This window comes from Terrapene carolina, unplaced genomic scaffold (assembly GCF_002925995.2).
Source record: "Terrapene carolina triunguis isolate 2854851 unplaced genomic scaffold, T_m_triunguis-2.0 Scaffold171, whole genome shotgun sequence".
NCBI classification, from domain to species: Eukaryota; Metazoa; Chordata; order Testudines; family Emydidae; genus Terrapene; species Terrapene triunguis.
The window spans coordinates 3,116,276-3,136,773 of record NW_020664522.1 but is presented as its reverse complement, the minus strand read 5'-3'; the positions used below and the strand labels follow the sequence as shown (position 1 = coordinate 3,136,773).

The 20,498-nt window shown below is 47.4% G+C and overlaps 1 protein-coding gene across 1 annotated transcript in view; it reads left to right on the top strand.

Annotated features, from left to right (window-relative positions):
* The first annotated feature begins 473 nt into the window (after positions 1 to 473).
* Positions 474 to 20,498, top strand: part of CTSD (cathepsin D) — a 33,083-nt gene continuing 13,058 nt past the window's right edge. The window contains exons 1-4 of the mRNA XM_024208986.3: positions 474 to 663; positions 4,844 to 5,000; positions 15,752 to 15,875; positions 18,991 to 19,109. Of these exons, the coding sequence (XP_024064754.1) occupies positions 497 to 663; positions 4,844 to 5,000; positions 15,752 to 15,875; positions 18,991 to 19,109 (567 nt within the window). The 5' untranslated portion in view covers positions 474 to 496. The remainder of the gene's footprint in view (positions 664 to 4,843; positions 5,001 to 15,751; positions 15,876 to 18,990; positions 19,110 to 20,498) is intronic.

The following is a 20,498-nucleotide window of genomic DNA, read 5'->3' as shown; positions in this document are numbered from 1 at the left end:
GGGAGGTTATATGATTGAGTGGGAAGTAGACATGGCACAGTCTCTCTACCAGTGTTGCAAATTCTTGCAATCGCAGTGCAAGTCTTGTCACGTTTGGTGTTTTTCGAAAACCGTATGAGTACACCAGCAGCTCACTCTTCCCTTTTTTTTTAATTATTATTAAGTTTTGAGCTTTCCTGGCTGCAGAGAAAAGCCTGAAACCTGTGACCGAAGTCCCAAATTAAAAGCCAGACAGCAAAGCACTCTAAGGCAGTCTCATGATATTCTGTGGCGGAGGGAGGGGGGCTGACTCATGGTGTTTGCATGCTTGGGTTAGCAATACTGCTGACGGAAAGTCTGGCACCACACAGCCCTAAGCTACCTCTCTCCGCCCGTCTGTGGCGTTTACAGGGTTAAATCCCTTCCCCAGCTTCCTCCTCCCCTAGCGGGCGCTGTGATCACGTGACACGGGATTGCCATTTTAGCCCGTCAGCTGATCCCAAAGTCACAGGATTCCATGCTCAGTCATCCCCTGCCCTGGATAACAGAGGGCGTGGGAAGGCAGTGGCGCACGGATCGGCTTGCAGCAGCCGTCACGCCGGGAGCCAGCTCCGCAGCAGCCATGGGGCTCCGCGCCTTTGTCCTGCTCCTGGCCCTTGTGGTCCCATGCTCGGCGCTGATCAGGTGAGGGAAGTGCTGCAGCTGGGCACGGCTAGACAGCAGGCGCTAGGGGCTCCCGGGGCGAGGTCCTTGTAAACAAAGGTGCTGGCGGGGAGCCCGATGGCAACAGCAGCTGCTCACCCCTTGCTCCAAAGAGCTGTTGAGGCCTCCTGGGAGACATATTTCTTAAGAGTCATCCTGCTTGAGCTTGCCCATTGCCTCACTGCCTCTGGTAACTGCGGAGGGTTATAGAAAACCAGGGTCTTTGTTGCTTAAGAATATGTGCGTCTCTCTTGCTCTTGGGAGGTTGCGATTTCTCTCTGCCATCATGAGCTCATGGAGGGGAGGGATTAGTACTTGACGTGAGGAATTAGCTGCAGACTCAGGTAAACGCCTAACAGACCAAAGAGACAGTCTCCCTGCATCCAGCCCTCGGCAAGGATTGGAAATGGGAGAATTAAGCAAAGAAGCAAAAAAAAATCTGACCCATCATGAGCTAAAATTTGGTCCTTGGCTAGGCATGGACTTTTTCCATTGACTTCCCTCCCTGGGAGATGCACCTGCCTCTCCAAGGGCACAGTTTGGCTCATGAAGTTTCTCAGAAGAGGCATTGGGGTGCTTTAAAGTGTCTCGCTACTGCTAAGCAGAAGTTAAAAGTGCGTGTAGTGTGCCACCCTGGATGTGTTGCAGTTGTTGACTAGTCACCTTCCCTCAGGGCCAAATCCAGCAAATGGGCTAAGCGCACTCAACTCCCATTGAAACTGGTTAGAGTTGAGGATGACCAGCATCGAGCAGGATGTGGCCCTAAGAAACAAACCTGTCAGGCTCAGGTCGCTCACCCAAATTCATTCTTGTATAGTTCCAAGGTAAATGTATATTGGGGGTGGAGCTTGTTTTGAGTTAACTTTCACTTACCTATTGACTGACAGTTTCAAAAACAAGAGGAGAAAATCCCTGACCACTAAGTAAAACCTCAAGTCTTGATGATTTCTCAGAAGTTTCATTGACCTTTACAGGAGCAAAACTTCCCAGGGCCTGATTGTTCAGAAGGGCTGGGCACCTGCAGCTGCTCTTGATTTCAGCTGGAAATGTGGGTGTTCAGCCCTTTTGAAAATCAGGGCTTGGAAAGTTTTACTCCTGTGAAGGCCGATGGAACTTCTGAGAGATCATCAAGACTTGAGGTTTTATGTAGTGGTCAGGAATTTTCTCCTCTAGTTGCTGAAACGGACAGTGAATATGTTAACTTCAAACAAAACCCTCCACAAAATATACATTTACTCTGGAAGTAGGTAGCACTGGATCTGGGGGATTTGACCCGAGGATTTGGGTTGTGGAAACAATATGCCCTCTTGTTAAAGTCTGTTGTCTTTGATCTGTGATACAGAAGTAGGAGTTTCTGGACACATTAGGAGCCTGATCATTGTGGCCCTGCACTTTGCATAGTCTGTTTCAACAGTGCAAAGTGTGTGTAAAATGCTTTGAGATCAGAATACAGCAGACCCTCACTAGAACGCGCGTCTTATAGCGTGAATTCGGTTATAGCGCAGGACCGTGCATGGATCCCAAACTTAATTACCTTCATTGGAATCCATGGTAATGCGGTCCCCACGGTAACGCGGTTCCTGCGTTAACGCGGGACCGCGCATGGATCCAAAACCCTGCGTTCTAGCGGGGGTCCGGTGTAGTAGTTGTAACACACACCCACACTGGTGAAAATGACTATTCTAGGTGCTGGACAGCAGTGAATGAGGCCCTGGGAGTCAGGAGTCTGATCTAGGGAGTGCCAAGCTGGGACAGTTGTCTTCTCAAGTGGAACCTCAGTGGAGTGTTTACAAAGATCTAAATCATGATAAGCAAAATAGCTGTAAGTTGTTTTCCTTATTTAATTTTCTGTGAGCTGTGATCAGCTTTCTGTCAATGTTTTAACTTTCTTTATTTGCACTGGACCATAACCGACAAAGGAAGTGGCTTTAGCTAGGTATTGACTTTACCACTCTTCGATGATCGGTAAACAGCCTGATACGGGAGCTCTCATTTGTTTTATAAAGCCCCTCCTGTGCTTCAGTTGTTTCTGGACTCTGAGCAGTTTCCAACAACTGTTTTAACAAAATTGTACTCTTGTTGTGGGCCAGCAGCAACCAGTACAGCCCTGATACCTGACAGCTTGCAAGAACACGGTCAATTTCCCAGCATGGACAGGGCCTGAAATACAGAAATTTCAGAAAGAAGTTGGCAGAGTCCTTACAAACAACAGCGTCCAAATGGATGGCTTCTTGGGGAGACGGGAATGGATGGTTTTGAGCAGGCTGGCTACCACACCTTGAGGAGCAGGCAACTTTCTTGAGCAAAACCATTGGCTCCAGAAGTTGCCAAAGATCATTAGTAGCATAGGGGCCCTGAGCATTAGCGTGCTTTCCCCATTTGAATGAAATTGCTGAGGGCCATGAGTTCAGTGGTGCTGGGACATCCCTAGCAGTTGGGAACACTGCACTTCTGCAGTTGCTAGTCTGAGTCTAAGGTGTCAAGTATCAGGGGGTAGCTGTATTCGTCTGTATCCACAAAAACAATGAGGAGTCCGGTGGCACTTTAAAGACTAACAGATTTATTTGGGCATAAGCTTTTGTGGGTAAAAAACCTCACTTCTTCAAATGTATGGAGTGAAAATTACAGATGCAGGCATTGTTATACTGACTAATGAAGAGAAGGGAGTTGCCTCACAAGTGGAGAGCCAGTGTTGACCGGGCCAATTCGATCAGGGTGGATGTAGTCCACTCCCAATAATAGATGAGTCTAAGGTGTTGCCTATGGTGGGATCCGGAGGCTGGATCAGTAACTATTGTTAGCATGGTTCCCTAATTCAAATGAACAGGGAATCCTTTTCCCAAACTAAACAGCGCTATACACTACTCCTACTGCCTCCCCAAATGTGGTTTTATAAGCCCTTCAGAGCGAGAATGGTCTGTTTTTTCCATGTTCATCCAGTACCCTGCTAATGGGGGGCCTGGTGCAAAGCCCACTGAAGTCAATGGCAAGATTCCCATTGACATCAGTGGGCTTTGGATCAGGCGCTTGTCATGAAAACGGTGTGTTGGAACATAGCTAGAGCTAGCATGGTTCTGCTTCTGGTGTGAAGAGGGCCTTAGAACAAGGGAAGTGCCCCAAAGATGGACGCAGGAGAAGGGAATAATGGCGGTATCCAAACTTCCTGACATTTTTTCTTCTGGTGCTGGTAGCCCACCTCCCCTCCATGCACATATAAACTCCATGTGGGTCACTGAAGTTGAGGTGAGCTTCCAACTCTTAGAAGCAGCTCATGCTAGAAATGGTGGATTGTGACATACCCTAAATTTGGCTCATTCAAGGATGTCTACACTAGGAGCTGGGGGTGCCGTTCCGAGCTTGAGGAGACACACACTTCCCCAGCTGGAAGTGTAGTAGACATGCCCCAGATGGAAAGCTGTGAGTGCTTCTCTTCCTGCACAGGCCTTGGGAATTGAGAGAGACGAACAGCATGGCTCTCTGGATAGGGCACTGGGCTTCAACTTGGGAGACCTGGGTGCTCTTCCTGCCTCTGCTACCTACCTGCTGTGTGACCTTGGGCAAGTCAGCCTCTGTGCCTCAGTTTCCCCATCTGTGGGGATAATCGCAGATACATCCTTTGTAAAGCACTTTGAGGTCTACACATGAAAAGCACCAAGGGCTAGGTATTCTTATTAAGGCTCCAGAAAGAAGACCCAACAGTAGGCGTCAGAAAAATATAAACTTTGTTGAAGCTTGCCCAGGCTGGGAGCTGCACTGTAAACCTTGCTGACATTAGGAGCCAAATTCTCTGCTGATGTAAACTGGTCAATCCGTTAACGTCCATGGAACTGTGCCATTTTGCACCAGCAGAAGATGTGTTCCTGAGAACCCTACAGGCCCTGGTGTGCATTTATTTGTATGCACAGATCAACAGAGACAGGTGCTGTCACCCTGGGGAGAAGGAGGAGGAGGGAAATTCTGTCCCTCAGAACATTAAACAGCAGCATGTTCTGGATTTTTTGTAAGACTGCTACTGAACCTCTGAGTACTCCTTGTGTACCAGACGATCACTTGCTTTGCATGAGGTCCAGCCCTGCCTGGAGTGGGGGAGGGATGTTATCATTTGGCATTGGGGGGTTACTTGCTTTAACTGGCAATGTGCTTTTCTTTGGTTCCCAAACAGAATCCCACTGACTAAGTTCCCCTCAGTGCGCCGCATCCTAAATGAAGCCGGAAGTGAAATCCCCGATCTGAATGCAATGGGCGAATTCCTGAAATACAAGCTGGGCGTGCCTGGCGTAGGGGAGCCCACCCCAGAGACCCTGAAGAACTACATGGATGTAAGTACAGCAGCCAATTCTGCAGGGTCACTGCTCTATTTGGCAGCATGGTATTGCAGGGAGTTCCCTGCGTCAATGCATAGGGTCTCCCATTAACCTGGAAACTTGTTGTCATCTGCACCTCTTTTGCAACTCACGAGGACAGGAAAAAGAGGTTGTTGCTTGCCCACAGTGATAGCTGACTCATCCTGCTGCAAATGCTTCTCAAGTGCCTGACTCTTTGCTGTGAATATTGAATTGCACTCAGACCTTGACAGCCCCTGCACATGGGCAATGTTTGTTTGCAGACACATTATACTCTCATCCAGTGCTGTGGAAATCCACTCCCAAGGAAATCACCCTGCCAAAGTCAGGGCCTCAATTCTGCAGCAAGCGCCTTACTCTGCCTCAGTTTACCCATATGTAAAAGGGTGATACCACCTTCTTTACAGAGCAGTTGCAGGGATTAGCCCCTTAGGTCCAAATTGCCTAACTCCCTTTGAAGATCTGAGCCTTAAAGTCCAGTTCTGCTTCCACAGACATCAATGGCAATCCCTCATTTGACTTCAGGGGGAGGAGAAGGCCTTTAAGTGTAGCACTACATAAGTACACAGATGTGGTGTACACTCACAGGGAATGGAGGAGCCACAGTTTGAAGGGTGAGTGCCTCTTATTTACAGCTACTCGCAGTTTTAATAAACCCGCTGCCACACCCAAGAGCGCTTTAAAACAGTCTTCACAGCTTCAGTAGCCTATTTCTTTTCCCCTCATTGCTAATTACCCAAACTTTATGACTGTCAGTAGAAGCTTTCTCCTTTGTAATCAGACCTCTCAACTTCTCGCCTGATTGGTGGTGCCACAATCCAGTGCCTGTGATGCAAGGGCATAACAAATGGTAGTTTTCACTGAATGCATCAAGCAGGAGGGAGAGGTAGCTGTTACTACTACTAGTCGTTGTGGCCCAGTGGCCAGGGCACTGAGCTGGAATTTGTAAGAGCCAAGAATAGAACCCAGCTCTATCATTGAGCTGCTGGGGAAGTGAGGGTGGGAAGTGACTTGCCCATTCATAAAATGGAGGTAACCGTATTGATCTCCTTTGCAAAGTGCCGTGAGATCTATGGATGAAAAGAACTCTTGCTGCTGTTTGTTTGAGGCCCAAATCCAGCAAAGCATGTAAGAACGTGGTTTACTTTAAGCTGTTGAGTAGTCCCATTAGAGTTAAGCCCATGCTTAAATGATTTGCTGGATCAGGGCCTAAGCCCATAGGAATCACAATGGGAGCTGCTGAGCGCTGAGTTGTTTTGAAAGTGTGGCCCCAGTTGGGGGTGCTGAGCACTTTGGAAAGTCTGGCTTGTCAAGTGCACTTGAGATTGGGCACTCAAGAAAATCACCAGGCAGATGTTACATCCACCTATATATTGGCAGCAGTACTGACGAGGGTCAAGTGAAAAGGGAATCCAGAAACAGAATATATGTGCCATTTTGCTTTGGTAAAACACTGCATATATTTTGAGCGTGCAGGGTTCCTTTCATCAAAGCTCACTATCTGGGTTTGCATTGGACACACAGACACTTTGTAGTTCATTAATGGAGCAAATTACATGTTGGATATTCAGGAAGCTGCCTATCTTCAGCCTTGCTAGGGAGTTTATGTAACTTGAATGCTGGAGGGAGGTTCAGAACCCACTTCAAAAGGAAATGTCCCCTCTTGGATTAATGGGGAACCTGCATTAGCTCTTAGCAGTATAGGGTCCATGAAACATGGTTATAGTCCTCCTCCATCCAGTAGGGGGCATTGGCACACATGCCCATTATAATATTAACCCCTTGATACCAGTGGTGCTGACACTAGCATGAGGAAAACCCCCAAGCATTCAAGGCAGCAATTGTTTACTGAAGTCTCATTTTGGCACATGACCGGAAACAGATTACAAAAGGTGGATGTGAGCTTGGGCCATCTGATGGGGAATCAGCAACATGATTAGGGCTGGTGTGTGACACCGTCAGCTAGGATCTAGACCAGTGTTTTCCCTGCGGATGGAAAAGGAAATGCCTGGCAAACATCTGGGAGGCAATGGGTGCCTGAATGGTAGGGGAGGGTACGAGAGGCAACCCTCTGCCGGGATAGAGGTCATTTCCCACCTCCACAGCCTGGATACTGCTGAATCACCCCTGCCAGCATTCTCCCTGGTTCTTAAAAATGTAGGACTCCCATAGACTTCAATGGGCTTTGGATCAGGCCCCCGGACTGGTGTTTTCAAACAGGGCCTCATTGTGAGAGACCCCCCATACAAGGGCTTTATCCACCATCAGTAAATGACTCGGCTCATACTGCAGACAAAGCCTTCCAGAAGGGCCCACCTTTGAAGCAGGTTCTTTCTCCTACCTAGTAGCTGTGCTGCTGTCCTCTGGAAAGTTACCTATTAGTCGCTTCATGTAACCAGAACAGGGCTCAGCACAGCTGCGGTGTTCTGCCCCTCAAGGATCTGCCCAGCTCTGGCCCCGCCCAGGTTTCTGCTCTTGATTCATAGCACATCGCACCTCTTCCCCCACAGCTGTGCTAGCCTCACCACGGCCTATTTCCTTCTCTCACTCACTCCTTCCTGATCTTCTGTCTGGGGAGCAGTGTATTTAGACTGTTTAGTTATGCCAAACTTTTCTAACTGGGTGCTGAAAATTAAACACTGAATATGAGGCCTGATTTTTTGTTTGTTTGTTTTTTCTCCCTTCTGAGTTGCTGAGCACCTGCAGCTCCTATTGACTTCAGTTGAATTTGTGGATTCTCAGCACTTCTGAAAATTAGCCTCAGGTTGGGCACCCAAAAATTGAGGCCTTTAAATTTCAGTGGCCATTCAGCCTTGGTTCCTATGAGACAGCTGGAATTTTAAAGCTCCCAGAACTGAAGGCATCCGACTTTCAAACAACCATACATGCCATGTCCTGCATATGTGGAGTGCCCTCCTGGGAACGGGAATGTCTTGGCAGCTCTTCACTTGCACTCCCAGGCCCCCTGGGCTCTTGTCAGGTTTCCAATTTCTTCCTCCCTCAACTTCCTTGGGATCAGCAAGGAGGGACCGCAATTGGTTAATCAGCGATGTCGAAACAGGGGGAGGTGGGGATTACACAACGGTGGGGCTGCGATTCCAAAACATTTTTGGCTTCTTCTTTTAAAGACCTTTTCCTCATTTTCAGCTCTTGGCTGTTGAGAGCTGACACTAAGTCACTTCTCAGGTGCTGTTTTTTCCATCTGCAAATCTTGTTGGTAGAAATGATTTCAACCCCCTTTCGGTTTATTTTCAAGTCACAAGAAAGTCAGAGGAATTTGGTTGTGCTCCTCTTGTGACGTCAGGCTAGAATACTGGACCCCAGGAGCTGTGGCAGGGCAGATTTATCATTTGTCTTACTATAGCGCCTTGCAGCCCAAGTCATGGACCAGGACCCCAGTGTGCTAGGCGCTGTACAAACGCAGTAAAAACAACAGCGCTTAGAATTGAAGAAAAAGGCCAGAGGCGACAGGTGGAGACAGACTAGCGTGGGGTGGTTAAAGGAAATAATGAGAATACTAGTCAGTGTGATGGGCAGTGGTGTAGCTCAGACCTCACTATCCTTTCATGTGAAAGAGCACGTAGCATAGGCACAACCACTGGGTGGGAGAGGATTCATAGAAGGGATCACTGTAGTTATCGTGCATGATACCAGCTGTGTCTTTCTTAGCCCACCCCCACCTCTACCTTTTTTCCTTCCAGGCAATACCCCCTCTCCTTCCCACCCAGCTCTGCATGCCCTATGCCTGAAAAGTTTAAAATAACCAGGTTTCACCCCATCCCCTGAAATACACCCTCCTTCTGCCGCTCATCGCTGCTTTTCACCCCAATCCAGACCAGTGTCCCCTGGTTAGACGGGCAGAAAATCCTGCCCAAGTCTCTCCAAGAGGCCCCTCTCAGAGTCTTGGTCCCCGCTGACCAGGATGCCAGTGACTCATTGCGTTTCCGTCCCCCAGAGCTTGTGGCCCACAGGTGGCACAGAATGGTACCTGGTATTGACCCATAGGGGGATACTCTGCATCTGTTCCTGTTAGTGGACACAGCATGGCTTAAAGTCAGCTTTGTGGTGTTTCCAATGGCTTGTTTTGGTTTTTCCCTTTCTGGTGCAAAAAAGTGGGGAACGGGGGGGGGGGCAGTTGTGCCTTTGCCTTCAGGTTGGGAGACCCTGATGGCATGCCAGAACCCCACCCAAAGTGCAAGAAGACTGGGGGAGCCTCTAAACTTCCTCAGCAGAGTAGCCATTTGGGCATGATGCACAATGGAGACTGCACACCCTGCATTGCAATGCCATTGAGATGTAGGTGGTGTCATGAGAATGACATGACAGGTGGCATCTCCATGGCTTTCTTAACTGTATTAACATAGTTCTCCTGCATCCCTACACCTAGGATGCCCTCCCTGGCCAAAGGAAGCCGTATCTCTCTGCATTCAGGTCTTAAAGCACCTCTTCCATGAAGCTCATCAGTATTAAAGCACATAGTACTTCCTCTGGGTTTCCTAGTGTATATTTGGTTCTGGTCTATCCATTTATCTGTCTAGTTCCTTGAGCAGCGACTGTTGGCCAGATCATGGCTCACATGGAGAATGCTTTGCTTTGCGCTGCTAGATTGGTGCAATCTTGTAGCCGGTTTAACCGGCTACCTTAAGAATTTCCCCTTAAGAATCGCCAGATGGCATAGAACTGGCCTGGCCAGCTGCGGGTCACCCATCCCACTTCCAGCATAGGGGTGTGACATACAGAAGGGGTGTGTGGCTAGTGTACTGCTGCATTCCTGCAATTCCCAGATCCCAGAACAGCCCAGTGGGGCTCCATTGCAGCCAGCAGAACTTAAAGAAACCCTGAGTCTAAGTTCTGTGGCCTTGTCATAGGGTGAGCTGGGCCTGTCAAAGAGTCAAGCCCCCAATTCTAGCCTGCACTTTGATCAGGTGACAGAGGGTCATGTGACTGAAGGCATAGGTCCATATAGGCCCAGCTCATCCTGTGACGGAGACTGACCCAGCAAAGCATTTAAGTATCTGTTAACTTTTAAATACTTTGCTGGATTTTCTGCAAATTCAGTACAGAGCCAACCTTGTAGGATTGGCATGTGTTTTTAAAAGTTCAGCTCCGTTCCCAAAGTTCAAGCTCCCTTCAGAGGTGAGGGAGTCAGACAAGAAAAGCTTTGCAATCGTCTTACTATTTGCCGTGGTCTTGTAGTCATGTTGGTCCCAGGATATTAGCGAGACAAGGAAGGTGAGGGAATATTTTGTTGGTGAAAGAGACCTGAAGAGCTCTGTGTAGGTCAAAAGCTTCTCTCTCACCAACAGAAGCTGGTCCAATAAAAGATATGACCTCATCCACCTTGTTGACTTGCTAACAGATTACCAGCCAGAGCACTGTAAAAGCTTAATGTGCAAGAGTTTAAATAGCCTGTTATGTGGAGGGGATTTGACCATGACTGTGACGGTCAGTGACAAGGTGGAAATCTGTCACTCTTAGTGGAGGGATATTTGTAAGTTACAGACAGATGCTTCAAAAGATCAAATGGAGGAGAAAGGACCAAGAGCTTTTTCTCTTAAGATTGTGACCACTTCTATGTTTTAACCCAGTCAGGTACCCGTTACAACACTTGGGTCACCTGACCCAATTACTGCATGGTTACGTGTTGGTTACACCAACTAGTATCTGTGTTTGTAATCTGGTCACGGGACAAATGTGTTGTAACTGGGTCCCCTGACTCGGTTCTGATTAAGGTGTAGATATGGTCTTCGCATCGACCCAGGGTCATTCTCATCTAGTACTAAGGAGGTGCCTTAAAGTACACTGATCTTCGGCTCGCTGTCTAATGGCTCCTTTTCCCCACTGGAAGAATGCCGAGAAGTGAAAATCCTCAGCACAGCTGTTGGGTGACCTTTGAGGGGTGCTGGGTTTGGACAGACGTTGGTGACCGTGCAAAACAAAAAAAAAAATAAATGAAAAAAAAAAAACACAGAAAAAGTGCTGAATCATTGGCCCATCTACACTGCCTTCCCTTGTGACTGCAAGTCAGCGTATTGCTGGCAAGCCTGTGGAAAGCTGGTCCAGGGCTATTCTGATCAGATGAGTTCTTATGTGTGAAACCTCTTCAGTTAAGGCAATTTAAAAAAAAGCCAACATAGCTCCATGTGCATTTCATTTTATTCAGCCTGCCCTGCTGTGCTCTGGCTACACTTCCATTCAGCCCCCTGCCATGCTGCTAGTAATTGGCTTTCCTGATTAGTCTCCCAGAACTGCCGTCGAGGGGAAGACTGATCCTGTGCTACCTTGCTCCTTGTGTGGCCGCTTACACCCGTACCTAGTGCATGTACAAACCCTGCTCCACTGTAAGCTAGTGGGGTGTTTATTGGCTAGCACTTGGGAGCAGTATAAATGACCACAGCAGGGGCAAGACAGTAGAGAATCATGCTCAGGAGTCCATAAACTGACGCCGTCAGGCACATGTCCTGTGCTAATCCCTCCTTGCCTGCACACAAAGGGTTAATTTTTTGGAGTTCTAGCAATAATCAGAGAGCACCACTGTCTTCCCATTAGTTTATTATAATGGATCACTAACTACTTAGTGATCCGAGCTGCCTTACAAAACTTCTAAATATTTAGAACACTGCCTCACTGCAGCTGGCTATACAATGCAATGTCCTTTTTAATCAGGAGCCTGAAGGGCTTGGGGTTTTGTTTTGGTTTTTTTAGGGCAAAAATTGACCTCCCTTCCTCATAGCTTTCGTTCTAAGGTCTTGATCCTGCAAACTGCTCTGAGCAGGTTGTCAATGGATCAGGGCCTGAGATTTTTATTTGAAGTTACCCAGCCTTCCCTTATTACTATTAATCATGTTTATTACAGTAGTGCCTAAGGACCCATCAAGACTGGGGCCCCCACTCTGCTAGGCAGTGTAAAAACAAAGAATAGCAGATGGTCTTTGCCCCAACAAGTTTACAATCTAAATCGACAAGACAGGCGCAGCGTGGGAGAAGGGGCAGAACACACAAGCAAGGTGAACGTAGAAATCATAGAAGACTAGGGTTGGAAGAGACCTCAGGAGGTCATCTAGTCCAATCCCCTGCTCAAATCAGGACTAACCCCAACTAAACCAAAACAATGTGGTGGCAGCAAACGGCCTGCTCGTTCTATGACCTTTATGGGCTTAGTTGGGTGAGGATAAATTCAGAGGGGGGGGGGAAGTGAGGGGAAGAGGAGTGAGGGGGCAGGACAGGGAAGAAAGGGCTAAGAGGGGCAGGTGTAGTGAACCAGGGTGAAGAGATTAGGAGGTGAGATAAGGTCAGAGCAATCAGCACAGAAGAAGTTCTTGGTATGTCTGGTCCCTGCTTTGGCTGCATCAGTGCCTGCTCCTACCAGCTGGACTTGAGTCTCTGGCTGATTTCTCACTGCAGTTTTCCCCCAAGACCATATCGGAAAGGAACGGCCAGGTGACGTCACTATCTGTGTCCTATTGCCCCCAGTGTGTGTTTGGGGCGGGGGGGGAGGGCTCCCCTGCACAGTTCTGGGTTCAGGAAGGGGCTAAGGGGAAGAGCAGCTCTGGCTGGACTCCATTTTACCCCCCACCCCCAGTGCAGCAGTCCCCGCTTTGGCGGCTTCCATGGCATGTGGCTTTCCTTTGCCTCCCCAATCCCGATGGTTCCCAACACCAGAAATAAACTTTAGGAAGGTGGGGAGATGTCCTCTGTCATGTGACAGTCAGAGTAAGCAAACCCAGAGCATCTGTGTGCCTCACACCTAGGGGCTGCCCCAGCTCTCAACTTTCTTCTGCCCTAAACCAACTGGCGGGGGACTGCCCTTCCCTCCCCGCAGTCACTCCCATAATAAGCAAAATTTTGCTGCCGCCAAGGGATGCTATCTACGCTGCCTGAACAGGAGCGCCAGCCCGGCCTAACTGGGTGTACTTTGTACCGTCCTGTCTGTGTTCAGCATTCTGCAGTCCAGGGCATCCAGCCACCTGCACACTTAGCTGGCTGATAAACGAGACTCCAAGGTTGCTTCTAAACTGCTGTTCCAGCTCTTCCCCACAACACTGACAACACCTCTCCCACATCCCTCTCTTAAACAACTCAAGGCACAACTAGTGCAATCTCTTCCTTTCCCCTGGCTCAGCAGGACGGTCTTCTCCTACACCTGCCACTTGAAAAGTTTCTGATCTCTGCTAGCCTGAGGACTAAGCCTGCCAGCCAGGGTGGGAAATAGTTGTGCTGTCACTCCTCCCCCTTGCAATTTGCGGGAATAGGACTCTTGTGCACTGTAATTGTCACAATGCCAGTTGGCTTGCTAATTAATAATTGTTCACCTTACTCCCTCTCTCTTTGTTTTGTAATAGCTTTGTTTCCTTCCTGGCTTCACTCCACCTTTTTGTTTCTTTCCTATAGTAGATTGAGGTGCGTCTTCAGCATTTGCCTAGAATCTTCCTTTTCTCTCCCTCCGCCACGTCTCTGCCTTCTCCCCGCTATTTTTTGTCTTTGCTTTCTTTCTCCCTCCCCTCTCTGCAATAAACAAATAAATCCTCCTGTCTCTCTGAGTTTCCTATCTTATCTTTTCCCTCCCACTCACTCACAAATAGGAGTTGAAAATCTTTCCAGACTTCTGTGCGCCATTGGAATAAAACTAGTAGCCAACAGAAGTTGGTCCAATAAAAGATATTACCTCACCCGTCTTGTCTAGCCAAAGACTGATAAGAACGAAGGGAAGGCATTACCCATGTGAGAAGTCAGCCCCCTGTCTAGCTCCTGGGAGTCCTACTGTCTCTGATCCCTGCTCGAGGACTTCTTTCATACCAATCCCTGGCTTGCAGGCCTAGTAGGTGATCATTGTGTATTCCCTACTACACCTATCCCCTCCCTGCTGGAAGGGAAACTGAGCATTTCTCTCACTTACACACCTACCTTTTTTAGCTGAAAGGGTGCTTGGAAAGTTCCCTGCTATTCTACCTCTATCCCAGCCTGTTTGAGTCCTGACTCCTCTCCACTGCCCAGTGAATAGCTCCATATATGCTTCTACTGCTACTTACAGCTCTCCCCAGTATCGGCAGGGCTGAAACTGACCTGATTCTTGGAATGGCAACAATGCAAATTGGCAAAACTGTAGTCCAGTTTCACTCTGCTGCAGCTTGGCAGAGTGAAGAGCAGCAGCAGAGGCACCAGAGCTGGCTATCTACAGACTCAGACTGCACTGTATCAGTACACACTTGGTTCACATCTGCAAGGTTCTCTTCACTGTCATAAGGATTAGAAACTTCTTATTTTAATGAAAACTTCAAATGAGCAGAAGCTAATGGCCCTAACCTGGGAAATCTACCTACCCAGCACATAGGAGCAAGCGAGTGTAATCTAGCCCTACTTACACTTGCATATTGGGGTTAGAACAAAAGCTCAGGGAGATGGATGCCCAAGGTACTGTCTGCGGGCAGCCAATTTTTTGTGGCTGTTGCTTTGTTTTACATTTTAAACAATTTAAATATGTTTTTTAAAAAATGAGGGCGTGAGCTGGTAAGAAACTAGAGGGATGTCAGGCTTGTCTGGGCAGGATAAAACCTCCACAGAGGTGCACAGCCATCTGCCAAAGGAACTGATCTATGCTGTATGGTTTTGCTATGCTTGGGAGTAGCTGGGGGGCGACAGCCCCATCTACATTCTGAGGCACCTGGAAGAGCAGAGAAGGCAGGGGTTTAACATACTGATTTAGAAGGACCTGTTCTGTTTCACAAATGACTTTCCTGACATTGTTAGTTACTACCTACTAAGAACTGACAACAGGTGGGGTACTTGGGAGATGACAGAATCACTTTAATAAAGAAAAAATACAACTGGAAGTAGCCTTACTCAGTGTCTGTGTGAGAACTTCCAGGTATTCTCTGAGGAATTTCCCTCTGTTTGTGTTATGGTAGCACCTAGAGGGTTAAGAGGCCTTGATCTCATAATGCTAGGTGCTGTACAAAGATGTAGTGAGAAATAGACTCTTTTACATTCTAAATGAACAAGACAGGCAAAGGGAATATTATTACCACCATTTTTTGAGAAGGAGAACCGAGGCACCAAAAGATTAAGTGATTTGGCCAAGGTCACACAGGAAGTCTGTAGCAGAGCTGGGAACAGAGCCCAGACCTTATGACTTGTACTGTAGGGCTTTCATCACAAGCCCGTCCCTCCTTTCAGCACTTTGTAACTGTGCGGAGAAGAGAGAGGGAGACTCCTACCCAACCTGTAACCTATTCGGATGCTGCTGTAGCTATTGGATTCTCTACTATTCCTTTCAGTGATTCTTGCTGTGTGAGGCTGACTGCCATAGGACTGAAATCAGTGTGGGGTTAGGCTCCTAGTTACCTTTGAGGATCTGGGCCTGTGAGCTTACCGCAGCCCGTGTTCCTACACTAATTCCTCCTGGGAGAGGCTGGGATTGGAGCAGCTGTGAGCTCATCACAGCCAACATTACTATGCCCTTCCCTACAAATGATTCCTGCTGGAAGAGGCTGTACTGGAGTGGTTATGAGCTTGCTACTGCCAGCACTTGTCTACACCATTCCCTACTCCTGCTGGGGGAAGTAGGGATTGCAATTGCAGTCTTACACCACTAAGTTATTTATGCATCAACCCCAGAGGATTATCCGGTTCAATTCAATTTTGAGCGAGAGCGCCTAGGAATACTCTCCTTGTTGCCACAAACTTTCATCTGTATTAACACTCCTCTCTGCGCTCCTCTTCTCCCTCAGGCTCAGTACTACGGAGAGATTAGCATTGGGACGCCACCGCAAAAGTTCACCGTGGTCTTTGACACTGGATCGTCCAACCTCTGGGTGCCTTCTGTCCATTGCAACCTCCTGGACATCGCCTGCTGTAAGTAGCTCTTGCGCAGTGAAGCTGCCTGGCCTCATGACCTTTAACAGCCTCCTATTCCTTGCATTTCCTTGCGTATCCAGTACAGGCACCAAAGAGCCGCCCTGTGAACCAGGGACAGAAGGTCAGACCACCCAAGGGAGAAACCCCTGGCCTGCAGAGGGCAACCGGCATCCTCCAAACCAGTCTGTCCTGCAGACTTCTTGGCCCATGAGTGGGCCAGCTGGAGCAGTCAGGGAGAATAACCCAAGTGAAGCACTGAATGCTTTAGGGCTCTCTTGTGTTCTCATTTGCATGCCAGTTCCCAGGATGGTTTCCCCAGCTTAGGCAGCTGCAGCATGGCTAAGCTAGACACAGCTCTGGGAATACACAGAGACAGCCCCTGTCTTTGGCACCTGCAGCCACTAGGTCTTCAAAATAAGAATCTCCTTTCTCTTTCCCCTTAAGTTTGTCCAGCCCCAGGGGTTTGGAGGATGCAGTCTTTTATATTTTGCACTTTTCATGCTCACCAGAGCAAGCCCTTTTCTTGCCCTGTGATGACAGTTGCATTAGTGGAGCACGGTGCTGATATCTGGGCATTGACACCCTTGTTCCCTTTGACTGAAGGAGAAAGGGATAAGGAAAGGTGGGGGGAGGGATAGCTCAGTGGTTTGAGCATTGGCTTGCTAAACTCAGCGTTGTGAGTTCAATCCTTGAGGGGGCCACTTACGGATCTGGGGCAAAATCAGTACTTGGTCCTGCTAGTGAAGGCGGGGGCTGGACTCAATGACCTTTTGGAGTCCCTTCCAGTTCTATGAGATATGTATATCTCCATATATTATTATTCTTTTATTAAAGTCTATGCTGATGTTTTTCAACGACCCACCTAAAATGGGGGAGTGGCATTGGCGGTGGGGGGTGAGGGAAATAGAAAACAACAATAATATCCAACTCTTACAGCAGTTTTCCTCTGTAGCGCTCGAACCCTTTACAAAGGAGATGTCAATATTGTTATCCCCATTTTACAGATGGGACACAAAAGGCGAAGCAACTTGCCCAAGGTCACCAGCACAGCCAGGAGTAGTACCCATGTGTCCTGAGTCCCAGTCCAGTGTGCTGTCAAGTTAATGGCCCTTCCTTCTCCTGTCTCTTCCCCTCCCCTTCCTCCCGTCTCCCACACACACTCACATTAATTCTTTTTGGAATGACCTTGATTGGGTAATGAGTCATTCCATGTGTCGCTCTGCTTCTCCCCAAATTATAGCTATGTTGTCCTGTTGCTCAATGCAGTCAAAAAAGCCTATCTTGATAGATCTGAGACCAACTGTCCTAGTTTCTGGTTTATTACTGCCCAGAATGTGCATGCACATGTTTATGGATCTATAATAATAACCGTGTTTAAAAAAAAAATGTTGTGGCTAAAACCAAAGGCTTATAAATTACAAGGTTTTCACCCTGTGATGTTACAGTATAATAAATCTCCAAAGAAGAAGATGTCAAACCCAACTGTGGTAAAATGCCTTTTAAAAGCCACCAAATGTGCTACTTAAGCAGAATGGAGAAAGTGGAGCCAACAAATATACAAACATGAAAGGTGACCTGCAAAGCCGAGGTGTGGGGGGGAATATTGGACTTGTGCCCTTTATGATTGATAGTGGTTTGTCAGGTGGATGGAGATATATATTTAGTGGGTTTGTTTCCCACTTGTTTTTATATATTCGAGATTTTTGGGCCCTGTCTAGGCTGGAGACTCTGATTCACAACTGGTCTATCTTGGGGATTCTGTACCTCTAGAGAACTAGGGAAATGTTGACAACCCAAGAGCCAGGAGTAAGATAGCTGAGCATTTGAGAGGGGAAGAGATTTTAGCTGGTCTGTTTACAGCTCTGTGGTCCTGATTCTCTACTTGCACCTTGTATAGCTCATTTTACTCTAGTGCAAAACAAATATAAAATGCTCCCAAACTGGAATTGAGTTTGCACAGATGTGATTATATCCCAGGTGCCAGGCAGTGATGTATCGGGTCCCGTCTGTTTAGCTTGTTTGTCTTTTGACCTATTTTAATTCCAGGGATGAATAAACATTTGGGAGCAAGGATGTCATTGCTAATGACTTGTTGTCTCCAGCCTTATAATTAAAAACAATCCATGTCTGCTGAGACATCCATTTACACCCTTGAGCAAAACTGGGGAAGAAATAAATAAAATTCCTCAACTTTCTAAGGTATAAAACAAATAGGTGTGGGGGAAGACATCCTTTCTTCCCCCTCCCCCCCTTTTTTTTTTAACTAAAACCTTCCAGGCCATCTTTATAAAGAAGGGCAGAAAACATATATTTAAAAAAATCTTTTCCAGATCACCTTTAAGAAAGAAACACTCTGTGATATAAATGAGTGAATACAAAAAATAATGTTTGTGTTTAATACCTGTATATACTTAAATTCACCCAAACTCTCCATAGCACAAAGCATCTTCCTCTTGGGGCAGTTATGGTGACTTGAGCCTCACTCTCGCAGTTTCTAATGTCCTCTGACATAACAGCCATGTGTAGTCTAGTCTCTAAATATGGGAGCCAAATCCTATTCAACTGCTAAATTGGATCTCATAATTGAATTCCTTGCATGTTAGAAATGCTTTATAAGGCATTCCGGAATTAGCATATGTAAGAATCAGGGCTCTGCTTACCCTCTCCTTGAACATACATTTACTTTTAAGAGCAGGGGAGGCAACATGATCTGGAGTTATGAGTATGGGGTTAGGAGTCTGGAAGTCCTGAGTTTCTTGATCTATGTTCCACCACTGACTTTAGTGTGACCTTTACGTCTCTGCTTCTTCCCCTCCCCCCAGGTGTAAAAGGGGGATAATAATCCCCTATCGCACCTCTCAGGAGGGTTGTGACATTTAATTTCTAGGACTTCCTGACAGCTTCTTCTTTTTTTAATTTCAATTTTTTGTTGAAATTTTGACAGAAAAATTGGGAAAGTTTTCCCAATTTTTTTTTCTTTTTTTTTTTTTTGGACCAGCTCATTTTAATTAGCTAATGCCCGACCAGTGCTTCAAACAGGCAACGCACTGTATAAATTGCTGAGCAGCATTAATATTGTGTGTACCTCCTGTATTCCTATTCCTCGCTGCAGTGATCCATCACAAATACGACTCCTCCAAATCCAGTACCTACCAGAAGAACGGCACAGCTTTCGCCATCCATTATGGAACCGGGAGCCTGTCTGGATACCTCAGCCAGGATGCTGTGGGGGTTAGTAATGACTGTACTTCACTTCTGCAACCCATTTAGGCCCTCGTTGAGCCAGGAATTCAGGCATGTCGCTTTGATTTCAATGGGACTTAGCAATACCCAGCACTTCTCATCAGATCTCAAAGCATTTTACACAGGTCAGTATCATAAGGTGGGGAAACTGAGGCACAGAGAGGGGAATTAACTTGTCGACAGTCACCCAGCAGGCCAGTGGTAGTTAGGAATAGAACCTAGGTCTCCCGACTCCCAGACCAGTTCGCTAGTGACTAGGAAAGACTGCATCCCACTACTCCTTAAAGGTAAACACTTGCTTAAGTGTTTTGCTGAGTCAGGGCCTTAGTTGGGGATCTCAGTCCACCTCCCCCAGGGACACATGTCCACGTTGCAATTGGCAGATCTCGTTAGCGAGGCTAAGCATTGAGTGAGAATGGAGATTAAACTACCCTACCGCCACTAGAGGTAGTTCCATCGTATCAGACTTGAGGCAGTCCGGGGTAAACTTGCCCTGCTATTGCCTATATTGCACTGGTTCTACTTCTGTGTAGAAACTTGGGGCCTACATTTTCAAGGGACCTGTGATTTTGGGGGAGGGTGTGTCCTTTTTTCCAGCACTCAACTTGAGACAACTTAAAGGGACCTGATTACCAGGAAGTGCAGAGCATCCACCCTCCGAAAATCAGCCTACTTCAGTGTGTCTCAAGTTAGGCACTCAGAAAATGAGATGCCCGGAATCACTCTTGAAAATGTGGGCTCAGCTTTCAAAAGCACAGCTGTGACTTAGCGCTCAAGTCCTGTTGAAAGTCACTGGGACTCAGGCTTCCAAATTACGTAGGGCCAGGTCCTCAGAGGTGTTGAAATCAATGCAAGTGAGGAGCCTATATACCTCTGAGGATCTGGGCCTTAGTCTTCAGTGTTGGCTTGAGAGCTCTAAACTTGCTTAGCAAAATAGATACATCTATAAACCCATTTTAGGTAGGCCCAGAAACCCATTGGCGTTTTCTCTGTCTGTCCCAGTTGAAAAGTGTTGGCTAACGAAGTCTGCTGGTGTCAAAAGAAAGGGATCCCTCTCTCTCTCTCTCTCCACCTCACTGCTCAGAAGAACAGCCTGAACTGAATTTCCCATCTGGCTTGGATTACACTCTGGCTCCCCTCTGCCAGAATCTTTTCTAGACTAGTGCAGAAATACTTGACTTACAGCCAGAACATCCCCTTGCAGGTGGTATCCCCGTAAGCGACAGGAGACTGGGACCGATTCAAAATGAATCGGTCAATGGGCAGACTCGCACTGAGTTCAGATGACGCCATTAGTGAGTTTCGTCTTGCTAAGATTGACTGTCAGTATTGCCTGGACGGGTGAGAGGATTTGCCACCCCACAATGAGCAAGGATT